Here is a 19,643-nt window from a genome sequence, read left to right on the forward strand (position 1 = left end):
GAGGCCCTGCTCGTGATCCCACCTATGTCGCAAGCGCGCTTGGTGGGGACGCGGGACAGGGCCTTCTCTGTGGCAGCCCCCCGACTTTGGAATGCCCTTCCAAAAGAGCTTCGTCAGGCCCCTACTCTGGCAGTTTTCAGAAGGAACCTAAAAACTTGGCTGTTCCGATGTGCATCCGCAGATTAGGAATCCCCATCCCAAGTCCTAGATGCACTTTAGCACTACTAATGTTGCTGCACACCGCACTTGATCCTACGTTCCTCCTGCCATCTCAGCACTTTTAACCCTGTACCCCATTGCGCTGGCCGAACCAGTTTTAATAGTGTCTTGATGTATTGTTATTGTGGTTATTTGCTTAATTGTTTTGATTTGCTTTGTCTATTGTTGTGTTATGTTTTCTATTGTATTGTGTTTTGAGGCTTCGGCCCGTGTAAGCCGCATCGAGTCCTTCGGGAGATGCTAGCGGGGTACAAATAAAGTTAATAAAAAGGGATGAAGGAAGGGAAAAGGAAAAAAAGGAGGAAAAAGGAGGAAGGAAGGGGAAAGAAAGGAAGGAAGGAAAAAAGGGAGGAAGGGAGGAAGGAAGGGAAAAGGAAAGAAGTAGAAAAGTGAGGAAGGAAGGGGAAAAGGGATGAAGGAAGGGAAAAGGAAAAAAAGGAGGGAGGAAGGGAAAAGGAAGGAAGGAAAAAAGGGAGGAAAAAAGGGAGGAAAAAAGGGAGGAAGGAAGGGAAAAGGTAAAAAGGAAAAAAGGGAGGAAGGAAAAAAAGGGAGGAAGTAGAAAAGGGAGGAAGGAAGGGAAAAAGGGATGAAGGAAGGGAAAAGGAAAAAAGGAGGAAGGAAGGGGAAAGGAAGGAAGGAAGAAAGGGAGGAAAAAAAGGAGGAAGGAAGGGAAAAGGTAAGAAGGAAAAAAGGGAGGAAGGAAAAAAAGGGAGGAAGGAAGGGAAAATGAAAGAAGGAAAAAGGAAAAGAGGAAAAAAGGGAGGGAGGAAGGAAGGGATGAGGGAAGGAAGGAGAAGCCATCTCCCTCTGCCTCTTCTTGGTTGCCTGCCTGGCTGCCCCCCCCCCCTCCCCTCCCCTCTCTCTCTCTCCCCCCCTCTCCCTTGGCAGGCCCACTCCTCTCTTCCTGTGTGGAGGCTAAGCCCCGCCCTCCTTGGGGCACCGTCTCTGCGGGCGCCATCTTGAGGCCGGGCGGGAGGAGAGCGAGAGGGAGGCCTCCGCTTCCCAGAGAGGCAGGAAGAGAGGGGAGGGGAGGGTGACGCGCTTCCCTCTGAGCTCACTTCCGGAAGGAAGGATGGAAGGAAGGGGGGCCAGGCTGGGCCTAGCTGCCTCTCTCTCCCTCTCTCGCGTGGATCAGGCCAGGACGGAGGCTTTCTCCCTCGCTCTCTCTCTCTCTCTCTCTCCCTCTTCGGAGCCGGAGGTGAGCTCCCTTCCTTCCTTCCTTCGTTCCTTCCCCAGCAGGCCGTGGCCTCCCTCCCTCCCTCCCTGGCCTGGCCTGGGGCCTCCTCGGCTTCTCCTTTGGCCTAGGGAGGGAGGGAGGCCTCGAGCCCTGAGCAGGGGGGCAGGCCAGAAAGAAACAGTATTAGTATTACTACTACTACTACTACTACTAGGCGTCCCCCTGCCAGGCGTGGCTGTGGCCCAGTCTGCTGATCTAAACAATTACAAAGCCATGAGAAACTGTTGCCTTCTGATCCCTGCCCTGTCTTTCTGCTTCTGAGGAAAAGGTATTTCTTCCTGGGTTGTAGGTTTTCTCGGGCCATATGGCCATGTTCTAGAGGCATTCTCTCCTGACGTTTCGCCTCCATCTATGGCAAGCATCCTCAGAGGGAGTGAGGTCTGTTGGAACTAGGAAAATGGATTTATATATCTGTGGAATAATGACCAGGGTGGGACAAAGGACTCTTGTCTGCTGGAGCTAGGTGGGAATGTTTCAACTGACCACCTTGATTAGCATATAATGGCCTGACAGTGCCTGGAGCAAACTTTTGTTGAGAGGTGATTAGATGTTTCCTCAGAGAAGGATGTTTCCTCAGAGAAGCCATTGAAATCCACAAGCATGATGAAGTATAGAACAGCATTTAAAGGAAATAGAGATGAAAGTCATATAGTGAGTGAGAGGCTTACAGGCTATCTTACAGATATCTTACAGGCTATCTTAGGGACCACCAAACGCAGCAGCATTGCCCAGACACGAATCAAGGGACATGGAAGGCACTGCAGACTCCTTCAACCAGAGAAGTCAGCCATAGCAGAGCACCTGAGGAACCAGCCTGGACACAGCAGATTATTTGAGAACACAGAAATGCTGGACCACTCTCACAACCACCATGTCAGGCTACACAGAGAAGCCACTGAAATCCACAAGCATGTGGACAATTTCAACAGAAAGGAAGAGACCATGAAAATGAACAAAATCTGGCTACCAGTATTAAAAAACTCTAAAATTACAACAGCAAAACAACAGAGAGGAAACAACCAGGCACATCTTAACATGTCTCAACAAAAGATTTTCCCAGGCTCAGCCAGGCCTTCAAATGCTAATCAAGGTGGTCAGTTGAAACATTCACAACTAGCTCCAGCAGAAAAGAGTCCTTTGTCCCACCCTGGTCATTATTCCACAGATATATAAACCCCTTTCCCTACTTCCAACAGACCTCACTACCTCTGAGGATGCTTGCCATAGATGCAGGCGAAACGTCAGGAGAAAATGCCTCTAGAACATGGCCATAGAGCCTGAAAAAACCCACAAGAACCTAGTGCTTCCTCTCCGTTGTTGTGCTGTTGTAATTGTAGAGCCCTCCAATACCGGTGGCCAGACCCTGTCCACTTTCATGGCCTCCTCCTCCTCCTCCTCCCTGCCGAAACTGTCCACATGCTTGCTGTGTCTTTCTCAGAGTTGATGTGGAGAGTGTCTGGTTTGCCTCCTCTGGAACAGGCAACATCTCTTGGTCCTTTCAAATCTATGATACTCTATCTCTCTCTGTATGTGTGAATCATATCTATCTCTATGGCAGGATGGCTCTCTGTCAGGAGGGCTTTGATGACGTTCTCTTGCCCTGGTGAAGGAGGGATTTGGACTGGGTGGCCTTAAGTATTTTCTGTTGGTCTTGGGGGTTCTGTCTGGGAAGTTTGCTCCAAATCCATCGTTGGTGGGGTTCAGAATGCTTTTTGATTGTAGGTGAACTATAAATCCCAGCAACTACAACTCCCAAATGATAAAATCAATTGTTAGTAGGTGTCTTGTGGCCAAATTTGGTGGCAATTCGTCCAGTGGTTTTTGAGTTCTGTTAATCCCACAAACAAACATTACATTTTTATTTATATAGACTAGCCGTCCCCTGCCAGGCGTTGCTGTGGCCCAGTCTGGGGATCTGGAAAATAAAGTAATGAGAAAGTGTTGGTTTCTAATACAGGTAATGTCTTGATGCTTGTGGGCAAACAGTATTTCTTGCTGTCTCTTTGTCAGTGTTGATGTCAAAATTGTCTGGTGTGCCTACTCTGGAACATATCATTGTCCTTCTTTAGGGGTCCCTTTCAAATCTAGGATACTATATCTCTCTCTGTGTGTGAATCATATCTATATCTATGGCAGGATGGCTCTTTGTCAGGAGGGCTTTGATTATGTTTTCTTGCCCTGGTGAAGGGAGTTGGACTGGGTGGCCATAAATATTTTCTGTTGGTCATGGGAGTTCTGTGTGGGAAGTTTGCCCAGTTCTGTTGTTGGTAGGGTTCAGAATGCTCTTTGATTGTAGGTGAACTATAAATCCCAGTAACTATAACTCCCAAATGTCAAGGTCTATTTCCCCCAAACTTCATCTGTGTTCATATTTGGCATATGGAATATTCGTACCACGTTTGGTCCAGATCCATCATTGTTTGAGTCCACAGTGCTCTCTGTATGTAGGTGAACTGCAACTCCCAAACTCAAGGTCAGTGCTCACCAAACCCTTCTAGTGTTTTCTGTTGGTCATGGGAGTCATTGGTGGAGTTCAGAATGCTCTTTGATTGTAGGTGAACTATAAATCCCAGCAACTACAACTCCCAAATGAAAAAATCAATTTATTTAGTGAAGGTCACTCCTTGGGTTAGTAGGTGTCTTGTGGCCAAACTTGGTGGCAATTAGTCCAGTGGTTTTTGGGTTATGTTAATCCCACAAACAAAGATTACATTTTTATTTATATACATTATTATTATTATTATTATTATTAGTAGTAGTAGTAGTAGTAGTAGTAGTATTTCCAGACTTCATATTGACAGTACACTTTTCAAAATGGATCATTCAGAACACAGTAATTCATCTTTAGTAGGCAATCGGAGGTTGAACCAAGCCCGTCTAAGAATTAGAGCAGCGGGTTAAACCGCTGAGCTGCTGAACTTGCTGACTTAAAGGTTGGCAGTTTGGATCTGGGGAGTGCGGTGAGCTCCCGCTCTTAACCCCAATTTCTGCCATTGGAATACATGCAGATGTGAGTAGATGAATAGGTGCCACTTCTGCGGGAAGGAAACAGCACTCCATGCAGCCGTGCCAGTGGCCACATGACCTTGGAGATGTCTACGGACAATGCTGGCTCTTCAGCTTAGAAATGGAGATGAGGACCAGCCCACAGACTTAATGTCAGAAGGAGTTGGAAAAGACCTCATGGGCCATCCATTCTTCCAAGAAGCAGGAGACTCACATTCAAAGCACCCCCAAGAGATGCCCACCCAGCCTCTGTTTAAAAGCCTCCATAGAAGGAGCCTCCACCACACTCCCTCCGGGGCAGGAAGAGAGTTCCACTGCTGAACAGCTCGCTCTCACAGTTGGGGAGTTCTTCCTCATGTTCAGGTGGAATCTCCTTTCTTGTAGTCTGAAGCCATTGCTCCATGGCGTCCTAGTCTCCAGGGCAGCAGAAAGGAAGCCTGCTCCCTCCCCCCTTTATGTATGGAATGTATGGGAATGAGATGTGTCTCATGGACACCTGTGGATACGGAGGTCTGGCTTCCCAGTGAGTCTTCCTTGTTTTTATTCAGGATCCTGAGCCTGTCCCCTGGATCTTCCACCTCCCCAAAACCCATCGGAATAACGTCTGTGAGTAGTGAGGAATATTTGGGGGCACGTTCTTTTCCCTCGTTGGGGTGCCCTTTCCTCAAAGGGAGCCATGTTCTGCGTGAGGAGGAGGAAGAGGGCCTTCTCTTCTGCAGTCTCCTCAATGATGGGATGCCCTCCCCTTCAACGCCCACCCAGTGCAGATCTTGAAGGACGTCTCCTCAAAACCTGGGGTTCCTTTCCTTCCTCTCTTGGTCCTCTGCTGTGAACACAGCCGGTCGGTAGCCTGTTGGGAATTGTGGGGATTGAAGTCCAAAACACAAGGAGAGCCCAAGAATACCGGTGATATTTAATTCTGTTGTAATGTTTCGTTTATTTTTAGATTTGGAATTAGGTTCTTGTGGGGTTTTTCGGGCTATAGGGCTGTAGGACCTCACTACCTCTGAGGATGCTTGCCATAGATGCAGGCGAAACATCAGGAGAAATGCCTCTAGAACATGGCCCTATAGCCCGAAAAACCCCACAAGAACCTAGTGATTCCAGCCATGAAAGCCTTCGACAGTAGATTTGGAATTGTCTTGAAATGTAAGCTGCTTTGGCCCTTTCCACACAGCTGTATAAAATCCACACTGAACTGGTTTATTTGGCAGTGTGGACTCCGAAATCAGTTCAAAGCAGATATTGTGGATTATCTGCCTTGATATTCTGGGTTGTATGACAGGCCCTATATCCCAGGATCTGATCCTAGGTTTCCTGTTTATCCCAGGTTATCTGGCAGTGCAGACTCACATAATCCACCTTAAATTGGAAAACCTGGGACCTGATCCTGGGATATAGGGCCTGTCTGGAAGGGCCCACAGTCTCCTTGTGGAGACCAAAAGCAGTGTCTAAATAAACATAACAACAATAATAAAGTCCTCCTCTTCTGATCTCCTGCTTTGGTCAGACCTTCCCACCTGGAATCACACGCTGTAACCATAGCCGAGGACAAAAATCTTTTCCTGGTTTGAAAGTTTGATTTCCTGATTAATTATGAGGCTCTTACTTTGAAAGTAGTTGCTCTTGGTTTGTGTGGCTGCCACAAACTATGATGAATCTATGGGAGTTCTGCAAGCCAAGTTTGGTTGAATTCCATGGTTGGGACAGTTCAGAATGCTCTTTGATTGGGGGAGCTACTGCCGCTCCCACGTGCCTGAGGGTATTTCCCCCAAACCTCTCCAGTATTTCCTGTTGGTCACGGGAGTTTGGCCAGTAGGCTGATCATCAACATATCCATGGGTTCCCTGCTCTTATATTAAGACTGTTGTCCATGCTACGACATGCTTGAAGTCAACATTTCATTGATTTGTTATTAGATACAAATATTTCACAATATATAGTTACATAATTGTTTTTGTGATTAATCACTATGCTTTATGTTCCGGTTGTAACTATGGAAATATGTCCTGCATATCAGATATTTACATTATGATTCATAGCAGTAGCAAAATAACAGGGGGATGGTAAAGTCTTGGCTGAGGGACCAAGCTTTTAGGACAGTGTAATAAAGCAACGATAAGAAACTTACCAGGCCGATTAGATTTGACACGGATGATTGAGACCGTTTTAAACTGTGTATTTTAATGTTGAGACAAATGTTTTTAATGTTTATGTATGCATATAATTTATTCATGTCCCAGCACTGAATGTTTGCCATGTGTATATTGTGCTCCGCCCAGGGTGTGAAGGGCGGAACAGAAGTGCTTTAAATCCATAATCAATGGTGTGCTGCTGTTGGAGGAAAGAGAGAGAAGGAGAGAAAGGAAGGAAGGAAGGAAGGAAGGAAGGAAGGAAGGAAGGAAGGAAGGAAGGAAGGAGGCCAGCACCATTGCCCTCGCCTTCTGGGGTCTTCCCTGGCGTGGTTGGAGGAGAGAGAGAGAGTCCTCCAAAGGAACTATTATGATGATCTCCCATGGTCAAACAGAAGAGTTGTAATGGGAAAGCAGATCCCTCCCCTTCTTTTCTTTTTTAACACGAATGTTAATGAACTCTACGGATAATAACAGCCCAACCAAAACCTTTTTTTTCTTGCTGTCGTGGTTTTTGGGGCTGTTTTTGGGGCTATTTGGGGTGCTGATTCAGAAAATTGCATTAGATCAACCACATCAGCTCTAGATTATCAGGTATGGCTTTCTGTGGGCGAGCAGGTGGCAACTACTGGAGGGCATATGTTCTATCTTCCATCGTGGAATATGTTGGCTCCATCTCAGTTTCCTGGTCAGATGTTGATTCTTCATGATTGGTGTTAGCCTTGTGTTGACTTCCTTCTTAACATTGTAAAAAAAATCTCTTATTATTGTCACAGTTCTTATCACAGTTTACTTTTTCAGTTCTCATTAGCAGGTTTTAATTATAATCCAGCAAGCAGGGAAAGGCTCAAAAAGCCACGCGGAGGAAGAATCCCTGCAGCCTCAGAAAAGTTAGCGCCTGGCCTTCCAAGGAGGAGAAGAGCCTGCTTCCCCTTTGAAATCCTATGTCTGTTCCCTGCAGGATTCAAGAGTTTGTAGTTGAGAGAGGCCCAGGACCCCCCTGGCTGAGAATGAGAAAGGCCCCTCCCTGAATACCTTGCAGTGTAAGAAATCACACATAGAGAAACTTTGGGCACCGTCCCCTCTGTACCTGAGGAAGGATTGATCATTATTGGGCAAGTGTCAAAGTATTTGTCATCAGGCAATGGGCACCTTCCCTCTTCCCCTGGGTTTCCTACAGCACTGTGGCTGATTTCCTACAGGGGTGATTTGAATGCAATATTCCTGCTTCTTGGCAAGAGGTTGGACTGCATGGCCTATGAGGTCTCTTCCAACTCTTTGATTCTATGATTCTATGACTTCTTTTTCATGTTCCATGACATCTTTCCCCGTTCAACTCCTGAAGAGATTTTCCTCTCATTTGTTTGGCAGGTAACTTCTGATCAAGTTCTGCGAAGAACACCTTGTGAGAGCTTTGCCCGAGGAGTAAGTCCAAAGTGACCTCAAGATACACAGCAATGACAACAAGACAAAATAAGTTCTAGAAAAATACATTTCACACTACATACCTGTGGAATTAAGAGAGGGGGATAAGATTGTGCTGAAAAAAGGTTTGGGAAAGCGAGCAGAAGGCTACAGCAATAAAAAAAACTGTGCTGTTCAGGAGATTGTATCTGTGACCATCTGGCATCATATTTGAATTATAAATGTAAAAGAATGGCAAGCCCTCTACCTCCCTATCCTCGATCTGTCACAGGGCAGAAGTTACATCAGTGTACGGAGTGTGGAAAACAATTTAATAGGAAACGTTCTCTTACTATACATGAACGGATCCACACAGGGGAGAAGCCATATCAATGCATGGAATGTGGAAAATGCTTCAGTCGCAGTGACAAACTATATTCCCATCAAAGGATCCACACAGGGGAGAAGCCATATCAATGCATGGAATGTGGAGAAAGCTTCAGTCGGAGTGGCACTCTACGGTCCCATCAAAGGATCCACACAGGGGAGAAGCCACATATATGCATGGAATGTGGAGAAAGCTTCAGTCAGAGTGCCACTCTACATTCCCATCAAAGGATCCACACAGGGGAGAAGCCACATAAATGTATGGAATGTGGAAAATGCTTCAGTCGGAGTGACACTCTACGTTCCCATCAAAGGATCCACACAGGGGAGAAGCCACATAAATGCATGGAATGTGGAAAGAGCTTCAGTCAGAGTGGCACTCTACAGTCCCATCAAAGGATGCACACAGGGGAGAAGCCACATAAATGCGTGGAATGTGGAAAGAGCTTCAGTGAGAGTGGCCATCTACAGTCCCATCAAAGGATGCACACAGGGGAGAAGCCACATAAATGCGTGGAATGTGGAAAGAGCTTCAGTGAGAGTGGCAATCTGCGTTCCCATAAAAGGATCCACACAGGGGAGAAGCCACATATATGCATGGAATGTGGAAAGAGCTTCAGTCGGAGTGACCATCTACGTTCCCATCAAAGGATCCACACAGGGGCGAAGCCATATAAATGCATGGAATGTGGAGAAAGCTTCAGTCAGAGTAGTCATCTGCGTGTCCATAAAAGGATCCACACAGGGGAGAAGCCATATGAATGTATGGAATGTGGAGAAAGCTTCAGAGAGAGTGGCCATCTACGTTCCCATCAAAGGATCCACACAGGGGAGAAACCACATAAATGCATAGAATGTGGAAAGAGCTTTAGTCATAGTAGCACTCTACATTCCCATCAAAGGATCCACACAGGGGAGAAGCCACATAAATGTATGGAATGTGGAGAAAGCTTCAGTCAGAGTGGCCATCTACGGTTCCATCAAAGGATCCACACAGGGGCGAAGCCATATAAATGCATGGAATGTGGAAAGAGCTTCAGTCAGAGTGGCAATCTTCGTTCCCACCAAATGACTCACACAGTACAGAAGCCATAGAAGTGCATAGAATGTGGAGAAAGTTTCAGGCAGAGTAACTATCTCGATTCCTTCCAAATCTATCTACATTGCTTTCAAAGGAGCCACATCGTAGAGAAGCCATATAAATGCACGGAATGTGGGAAGAGCTTTAGAGGATGTTCAGCATACAATAAACATCACGGAACTCATGCGCCGCTAGAGGAGACCTGCCTTTCAGTTTCTGAGCTCTCTTTCAAAAAATATTGGAAGGAAAGAGGAAGGCCAGCACCTGGCTCTCTCTCTCTCTCTCTCTCTCTCTCTCTACCATGAAATACAGTTTGTGTGGCCTTGGTCGGCGGCTACTGGGAGCAGGTCTCACTCAGAAGGGGATTTTTCTCCGTATTGCAGCAAGCTCTGAAGGGGTTCCCCTCGCCTCCTCCATAAGAAACCGGTCACAGGCTTCTAGGGTGATCTGTGGAGGTTTGCTGAAAGGAGCAGCAGCTGAGATCTCTGGAGAAAAGGGTTCTGAACAAGAAGAGCTCTTTGGTAGCAGAGAAGGTCATCTCTTCATAGCCTTGTCTCACGTCTTGGCTCTGTTGCCCCTCGGTTAGAATTTTGGCCTCTAGCCATGTACCTGTCACCCTTTTCTGGACTTTATTGTATCCTGAATAGTTGATTATAAATTCTGAACTGACTTCTGGTTTCATTTATGAACCAGGACGTTGTTTGTATGCCTGACTTTCTGGCTTGACTTTGGGACTCTGAATTCGGTTTGGACTCTTGATTTCCCGCTTGGTATTTCATCAGCTCTGTTGAATGAACTCCTGGCATGTGACTCCTGGACAGTTAACCTTTCTTCTTGCTCCTGACCTGGATCTGCAGTGCTCTACAATTGGACTCCTGACCTTAACTTGGGTTCATTGTTACTCCGACTGTGTTGCTGCAATTGTATTATTTTAGCAGGACTGGTGCAATGAGTTAAACCTTTGTGCTGGCTGAACTGCTGACTTGAAGTTTGGCATTTTGAATCCACGAGACAGAGAGAGCTCCCATCTGTCAGCCCTAGCTTCCCCGTGCGGTGACACGAGAGAAGCCTCCCAGCAGGATGGGAACACATTTGGGCATTCCCTGGGCAATGTCTTTGTAGACGTCAAATTCTCTCACACCAGAAGCGACTTGCAGTATTATTATTATGATTATTAACTTTATTTGTACCCCGCTACCATCTCCCCAAGGGACTCGGTGCAGCTTACATGAGGCCAAGCCCGAACTTAGGCGATCCCTCGTTGGACGAGTAAGATGGTCTTCCGTCATGGGTTTCCTTGTGGGTCCGGATGTGGCTGTGGGGCCCTATTCTTGCTGTGCATCTTCTTCCGCAGTGAGGGCATTGGTTTCCAGGTGGAAGGCGGTCCCGGTCGGGGTTGGCTTGACGCGCCTTCCTCCTGGCGCGTTTCTCTCTTTCCCCCTCCACTCGTGCAGCACTGCTGGTCACAGCTGACCTCCAGCTGGAGCGCTCAAGGGCCAGGGCTTCCCAGTTCTCAGTGTCTATGCCAGAGTTTTTAAGGTTGGCTTTGAGCCCATCTTTAAATCTCTTTTCCTGTCCACCATCGTTCCGTTTTCCGTTCTTAAGTTCAGAATAGAGCAACTGCTTTGGGAGACCGAAAGCCCGAACACAACAATACAAGCAATAAAACCACAATACAAGCAATTTAAAAACATAAACAATAAGATAAACAACATTATCAATAAAACAACACACAATCAAAAACAGAGGGGAGGCCAAATGTAAAGTTAAAATTGGAAATATGCTGGGACATGTATGGAGAATGGTGCAGGTGTTTATGGAAGGGCATACGAGCAGACCCAGAAAATATAAAGTGCTTTGGAGAACAAAGTGCTATGGGATCATTATTCTGGGAAGGCACACTGGAACAGCCACGTCTTCAAGTTCCTCCTGAGGACTGCCAAGGTTGGAGCCTGTCTGATGTCTTTAGGGAGTGAGTTCCAGAGTCGAGGGGCCATCACCGAAAAGGCCCTCTCTCTCGTCCCCACCAACCGCACCTGCGATGCTGGTGGGATCGAGAGCAGGGCCTCCCCAGAAGATCGAAGAGATCGTGTGGGTTCGTATACAGAGATACGGTCACGCAGGTAGGCGGGGCCCAAAACATTCAGGGCTTTGTAGGTAAGAACCTGCACCTTGAATTGGGTACGGTAGATGAAAGGCAGCCAGTGGAGCTCCTTAAACAGGAGGGATGACCTCTCTCTGTAAGGAGTCCCAGTTAACAACCTGGCTGCCACCCGTTGGATCATCTGAAATTTCCGGGCTGTTTTCAAGGGCAGCCCCATGTAGAGCGCATTGCAGTAATCCAGTCTAGAGGTGACTAAGGCATGGATCACCTTGGCCAGATCCGCCTTCCCGAGGTACGGTCACAGTTGGTGCACGAGTCTTAGTTATGCAAAGGCCCTCCCGGCCACCACCGACGCCTGAGCCTCAAACGTAAGTGAAGAATCCTGGAGGACCCCCAGACTGCGGACCTGTGACTTCAGGTCGAGTGCGACCCCGTCTAGCACAGTTTGCCACCCTATACCTGGGGCTGGTTTACGATCGACCAAGAGGACCTCTGTCTTGTCGGGATTAATCTTCAGCTTGTTCATTCTCATCCAGACAGCCACAATGGTCAGGCACTCGTCTAGCACTCGAGGGGCTTCCTTGGAGTTAGGTGGAAAAGAGTAGTAGAGTTGTGTGTCATCTGCATAGAGATGGAACCCAGCTCCAAAACTCCGGATGACCTCGCCCAGCGGTTTCATGTAGATGTTAAAAAGCATGGGAGACAAAATGGAGCCTTGCGGGACCCCACAGGTCAAAGGCCAGGGGTCCGAGCAGGCATCTCCCAGCTTCACCATCTGGGATCGCCCCTCCAGGAAGGATCGGAGCCACGACAGAGCCGTACCCCCAAGGCCCATCCCGGAGAGGCGTCCCAGAAGGATACTATGATCGATGGTATTGAAAGCCGCTGAGATGTCCAAGAGAACCAACAGGGTCACACTCCCCTTGTCATCCATCAAGGCTGTTTTCAGGGGCAGCCGTCTCGGTGCCATGGCCAGGCCTGAAACTTGACTGTGACTGGTCCAGGTAGTTGATGTCATCTAGGAAGCCCTGGAGCTGAGCAGCAACCACCCACTCCAACAACTTGCCCAGAAAAGGGAGGTTTGAGATTGGTCTATAGTTATTTAAGATTGTGGAATCAAGGGAAGTCTTTTTCAGGAGTGGTCTAACCACAGCCTGTTTTAAGCCAGATGGAAAATTGCTCCAACAATGCATTGATGATTAACATAAACCAATCAATCAGACCATCCTTGGCCGATTTAATTAGCCAAGACAGGCAAGGTTCCAGAGCCGATATGGTGGCTCTCACTGCCCTGAGGGCCACCTCCACGTTGTGAAGGAGTGGTTAAACTGCTGCTACCAATTGTAACGATGACCGTTTTAATGCCACCGAATGCTACCAATTGTAAAGGTGCGCGTGGTAAAGCACCCACTGCCACCTAATCTATGAGGGAAGCCGGGCAACGATCAATATCAGCCTAGGAACTATTTTATAAAGGGACTGTTTCTGGCTGACTTTAGTATTGCAGGCTGTTCAACTTAGAAGAAACTGTATCAGGCAAGGCTTGAGGAAAACAGTAACAAGTTTATTTTAACTGTTTCTTCACAAGAGGCACAAATCTTGATGGTTACATTGGAAAGGTTTCATGAGTAAACTCAGGCAAACACTTCATAAAGTTTCACAGCTGGCACAGCAGGCTTAAACCCAGCCAAACCTTGATTTTTAATTCAGAATCAACAACCCCCTGTACCGGGTCCTTCTCTGCAACCACTTGGTCACCAATTGATTCCCTGAATCTCCACCAAGAAATTCAGTCTTTCCCTATAGCATACTGGCTACAGACACATTCCCTGAATCTCCACCAAAAGATTCAGTCCACTCAGTAGCTCGCTGGCGTACTGACTAATTCCCTGTTTCTCCCACTAGAGAAATCAGGCCCTTCCTGTAGCTCACCGGCTTACAACTACATTCCCTGAATCTCCACCCTGAGACTCAGTGTTCTCTCAGTAGCTCTCCGGCCACTGACTGACTCTTCCAAGAAGCTGCGCAGTGAAGAAGCAATTGGCTCCGGCCCCGTTGCTATAGCAACTCAACCCAAGCCAAACCTGCCATGATTTCTAACAAAACACAATCCTATATACTTACCATCTATGAACCATTGTTTAAACTATACATAACCAAAGGAATAAAATTTACCCATCGTCACAACGTCCTCAGAACGAACAAGCCGGAAGAAATCCCACAAAACCGGACAAGCAGATGCCTCGGTCACCTCTCTTGGAACTGCGATCAAACTGGAGTCCAGCTCAAAACGTATCTGAGCAACTTTGTCTGCAAAGTGCTGCGCAAATTCGCAGCACCGAGTTCTCGGGTCGTCGAAGGTCTCCTCCACCTCAGGAGGGTGAAGAAGTTCCCTAACGACTCGAAACAACTCCGAAGATCTGTTAGATGCAGACGCTATACGGGCAGTCGTATAGGTCTCTTTGGCTACCCGTAGAGCCGCGGAATAGGTCCTAGGTGAGGCCACAGCCCGTGCTTGGTCAGACACATCCTGAGATTTCCTCCATTTGCACCCTAGCCTCCTTCTCGTGCGCTTCATTCCCGTCGACTCCCTGGTGAACCAAGGAGACGGTGTGTCTCTGCGCAACGAGAGGGGGCGTTCGGGAGCGATCAAGTCTATCACCCTGTTCATCTCACTATTGTAGCAGTCAACCAGGGTGTCCACATGATCGCCAGGCTCCATGGCAGGAAGAGCCCCAAGATTCCTCAGGAATCCTTCCGGATCCATCAGTCTCCAGTATATTAGTTTCTGACACTGTAAAAAAGCCGGACTAAAGACTTGTAAGTAAATATGGTTTTGGCTTATCTTGTGTTTGTTTAATAAATCTCGGGCTTTATACTGGGAGAGCTCTGGAACGCGAGACCATGAGTCTTGCTTTGTGTGTACTTATCGCTGCTTAGAGTGAACCCCTTTTCTGTATTTGAGACTGTTTAATAATGTTAAACCCAAAAGTAATTTTTCCACCCTAAGGATCTTACAGACAGGTCCTTTTCCACTCTAAGGATCCTACAGACAAAATACGTTTTTTAATCTGAACAGTATGTACAGAAGGACTCACTTTAGGATTCATCTCAGATCAGCAATTTGGATTTCTGCCAAACAAGAATCCCAGAACTCCAGTGTATTGTGTTCCACCTAAAATACAACATGGAAACATACTTCCCCCAGGGAGACCAATTGTATCCGACTCTTCCTCCATCCTGGAACCCCTAGAGCAGTTTTTGGATTATTATTTACAACCATTTGTACCCCTCGTGCAGTCTTATATTAAAGATACTAAACATTTCATAAAGATCATAGAGGACCTTACCATGCCACCACAATCCATCTTAATGACTCTGGATATAACATCATTATATACCAACATACCATTAGATCAAACTAGAACAATAATTTTGGAATTACTAAACGTATGTGAGCCCCAAACACCAGCTTCTCATATTTTAATGGATTTGTTAGACATTGTCCTGGAATATAATTTTTTCAGATCTAAAACCCAATACTATCTACGGATTTTTGGTGTCGCAATGGGAAGTCCTTTGGCCGCTTCAGTGGGAAATCTTTTTATTTCAAATTTGGAAGAAACCCACATCTTAAATGAGACAAAAAACATTTTTTTACCAGATATTCTATACGATGACAGGTTTATCGATGATATTTTTTTAATTTGAAAATCAAAAGAATCTGCAATCTTCTTTAGTATTTGGCTTAACACAATACATGATAACATCAAATTCACTGGTAACCATAGCCATACAAATATAAACTTTCTAGAGGTCATGGTATATAAGAAAGGCAATAAGGAAACCCACAGATAAAATTCCATCATGCATTGCAACACCTACCACCATAATGTTGCAAGTTGCTTCTAGAATGAGAGAATTAGCCGTCTACGAAGACATTGCCCAGAGGACACCCAGATGTCTTGCAATCCTGTGGGGAGCCTTCTCTCATGTCCCCCCAAGTGGCCAGCTACTGATCAAAGGACATTTAATAGAATTCCAAGTTTGTGCTTTGTTTTTTCTTTGCTTGTTTGTTTGTTTTTTTAATGCAATACAGCTGTTTGGTTTGCTCCTACATGATAAATAAATGCCACCATCATAGTTTAAAAACCAACTTACCGTATGCCACACTTATGAGATTAAAACGAAAACACACACGAGGAGGTCACACCAGAGGTCATTACTTTTTAGAAACATTTCAAAGAAAGAAGGTACCCCACAAGTATCATCAATACTGCTATTAGAAAAGTTAAGTCCACAGATAGAAATGATTTACTAAGAGATACGGTGAGGAAACCTAATAACTGTATTATATGGCCACTTATGTTAACCCCATATTCTCCACACCTCACCAAAATAATTAGAAAACACCAGCACTTGGTCAGTGACACTCCAGGATGCAAGAATGTACCAATGATAGCCAAGAAACGAACCCAAAATTTTAGGGATATGATGATCAGATCCGACTTCACAACCCCCTTTACTATCAGCAGATCTAGTCTTAGTGGCCACACGAGTTGCGGGCACTGTGCATGTTGCACTCAGTCTCTTAAAGTAAAACAGTTCTCACACCCCACAATGCAACTCAACATACAACTTTGTAGTTTCACCAAATGCAGTACAGAGAAAGTGATGTATGTCATACAAGGTCCATGTTCACTGCTATATGTAGGCATGGCCTCCAGACCTTTAAAAATTAAAATTCTTAGAAATAAAGCCATTGAATCTACTCTTTATTCCCATTTCAGTGAGAAATCTCACTCACACACTAGCTTCAGATTTGGCGCTTTTTAGAAAAGGTAACCACACAACCCCATCAAGACTTACAGAGAATTTTACTTCAGAGAGAGGCTTTTTTGGATATTCAGGTTACATACTGTTTTCCCAGGTGTGTTGAACGATAGATTAGATCTCTCTTGTTTTCTGCAATTGACCTGTATCTTTACAAGGGGAGGCTTCTCCATGGGTTTTTGCTCGCACTTGAAAAACCTGCAGACTCACGGCTATGGGAAGTCTTTGAGCAGAGCAGAGCCATTCACTCCTCTGGAGAAAGTAAGCGTTTTAATTCTGCGCAATGATTGTTGTTAATGTAACTGGGTGCTATTATAGCATATCTACTTTTGTTGTCCCTTTGAATCTAGTTTGTTAATTCTTTGGAAGATATCAACTTAAATTGATGAAATAGCAAATAAGTGTTAACTTTCCAAAGAAGTGATAACGAGGAACTGTTGAGAACTCACAGCATGTTGTGAATGAGAACTTATTGTTTAATGTTTATTACGGATGTTTTTCTTGATGGAATAATTGATGTTTATATAGATTTAGCCCATGGTGTTGAGACAATAATAATCTTACTGTATATAATATATGCATTGTGTAATTCAGTGTTATAATTGGTTTAGTTATTGAACAGCTTAACACTTATACATTGATAGATATCTCTTGCTTTATATTTTATACTGTTTAATCCCCACCTTTGGCAAAGGGTCCATTAGGATACACAACACATCTCCCTCACTGCAGAGAATGGAAGACAAAGAATGGTGACAACGGTGATGAAGATTCACATCCATCAGTCGAGATGAACAAATTAACTAAATTGATGAAGTATTTAGAACAGCATTTAAAGGAAATAGAGATAAAAATCATATCGTGAGAGAGAGGCTTATAGACTAGAGGTTGTTGTCAGTTTTGTTCTTATTGTGCAAGGTGTATCTTTTTCTTCGCTTTATATTTGTTAAGTAGTATCTTTAAAAATGTACCAAAATTATAATTTGTATAAACATACTCTGTTTTGTTTTTCTTTTTTGTCAATGAATAAATACTGTTTTTTTAAAGTGTGATACATAAGCTTTAAGAAGCCATTGTGATTCAAGGCTGTCCCAATGGGAGGGTGAGGTCTAGATCCGGGTAAGTTTGAGCCCACTCTCTTCTAGATTTGGATCAGACCTCCCCTGGAATCACCCTGTGTTCTGGTCTGGGCACACAATTCAAGCAAGATTTCAAGATGCTAGAATATCTCCAGAGAGCTGGGTATGTCCCAGTGGGAGCGTGAGGTCTAGATCCGGGTAAGTTTAGTCAGCTCTCATCTCCCCTGGAATGACCCTGCGTCCAGTTCCGGGCTGCACAACTCAAGCAAGATGTTGAGATGCTAGAATGTCTCCAGAGAAAGGCGATAGGGAATGGTGAGGGAGCCGGGTATGTTTAGTTTGGAGGGGGGGGGGGGGAAGGCCGAGGGAACAAGAGAGCCAATATTTGGAAGGATGTCCCATTGAGGAGAAAGGGGGAAGTTCTTCCTGCCTCTCTGGAGACTAAAATATAAAGCAACTGATTCACACTACAGGAAAGAAGCTTCCACCTAAACATTAGGAAGCATTTCCTGGTGGGAAGAGCTGTTCAGCCCTGGAAGCATTGTCCCTTCTCAGGAGCCTCCCTTCCCAAGCCCTGGCCTTCCACTTCCTGGGGACTCCATGTCCCACAATCCCTCATCTAGGACCAAGGCAGCTGAAGTGTGTTGAAGTCCAAGAAATCTTGGAGGAATCATTTGGGAATCACTGCTCCAGAGAGTGGCAGGAATGGCTGTCTTGGACTACAACTCCCAATAAACGCTACAAAAAGTCCTGGAATGGGGGTTGGAGGACCCTGGGAGTTGTAGTCCAAGACAAAGAGGTCTCCCAAGTCCTTGCAGTGAAAGGCTTTCTTCCTCATGGGATTGCATATGTTTGTGTTCATCCATGGAGACAAGGATTTAGAACGAAACAAGGAAAATATGCATTGATTATCTGCCACCGCTTCACCCTTTACTGGTCACTTCTGATGGCAGCAGTCGATCAAGTATATATTAACCCAATGTCCAAAATGTAATAAAGAGTCCTGTATTTTTACATCATTAATCCAAAGTTACTTTTTTGGACTCCAGCTCCCATAATCCTTCCCCACAAGAAGACTTCAAAGGTCTTGGAGGGAGGCCAGGTAAAGGGAGATCCTGGTTGTTTATAGATTTGGGGAATTTGGGTTGTTCTGGGTCTTAGGCCTCCTGAGGGGAGGGGGTGTCTTTTCCTGGGACCCCCACTTCCTCTCCTTTTGTATTGATTTCAGGAGAAACCACATATAGCCAATACGTAGTAATAACTAATTTTTTTGTACCCCGCCTCCATCTCCCGGAAGGGACTCGGGGTGGCTTACATACGGCACAGTGTGCCTGGAACAACGCAAAGAATAAACAAACAATGCAATGAAAGAGAAAACCACAAGAACATATAAAACAATTACTTATACTTAAAACAGCGCCCAATAACCTTAGGTACCTGGTGAGGTTCCAATAAGTCAGATCGGCCAGGATAGAGAACAAAGTTATTCAGGTTTGAAGGCCAACAACAGAGGTTCATCACAATGTGGACAAAATGGATACCACTCGATGTACAAGCATAACTTCACAGAGAAAATCATGACTTTCAATACGCTTTCGCAGCTATTCAGACCTTCCATGCCTCCCTCCTGATGGGTTATGATATGAGCCAGCTAGGATCTGCACCATGATTGGTGGAGGCTCCTTTGGCATCACAATGGGAAGGAGAGGTTCCCATGGCAGGAAGAACGGCCAATTCTTGGAGGGTTTGAAGGTCCATTCAGTTGCGAGGACACCCTGCGGAGGGGGCAAAACAGGAGGGAGATGGCGTGGGTGTGCAGATGATTCCTTGGTTGACTTCATGTCTAATTCCGAAGAAGACAACAGTGCCAGGCACAGAACACAAAATGTGATCATGCTACACATCAAGAAGGTCACTTACCCATTTGAAAGGCTCATTTATTCATCTTTGCTTAGCCTTTTCATCTGTGGGAATCCTAGAACTCTGGACACACCTGGCCAGGTAAACAGTGCAAAACAGCCCAATTGATAAAGGGATTGTCTATCTGTCACTCACACACAAAAGGGATTCCATGTCTAGGCTGGGAGAGCGCTAGAGGGATGTTTACTGAGGGTAGAGGACTCTCCGTTCCCAGAGTTGGATGTACATAGAAGGGAAGGGG

At 45.7% G+C, this 19,643-nt stretch overlaps 1 protein-coding gene across 1 annotated transcript; it reads left to right on the forward strand.

The window, feature by feature from the left end:
• The first annotated feature begins 1,321 nt into the window (after window positions 1-1,321).
• LOC132766382 (zinc finger protein 135-like) lies at window positions 1,322-17,449 on the forward strand. The gene is made up of 2 exons (XM_067463277.1): window positions 1,322-1,417; window positions 7,966-17,449. The coding sequence occupies exon 2, from the start codon at window positions 8,251-8,253 to the stop codon at window positions 9,478-9,480; it is 1,230 nt and encodes a 409-aa protein (XP_067319378.1). The 5' UTR covers window positions 1,322-1,417; window positions 7,966-8,250; the 3' UTR covers window positions 9,481-17,449.
• The last annotated feature ends 2,194 nt before the right edge of the window (window positions 17,450-19,643 follow it).

The sequence above is a fragment of the Anolis sagrei genome, chromosome 2 (genome assembly GCF_037176765.1).
Source record: "Anolis sagrei isolate rAnoSag1 chromosome 2, rAnoSag1.mat, whole genome shotgun sequence".
In the NCBI taxonomy this organism is placed as follows: Eukaryota; Metazoa; Chordata; class Lepidosauria; order Squamata; family Dactyloidae; genus Anolis; species Anolis sagrei.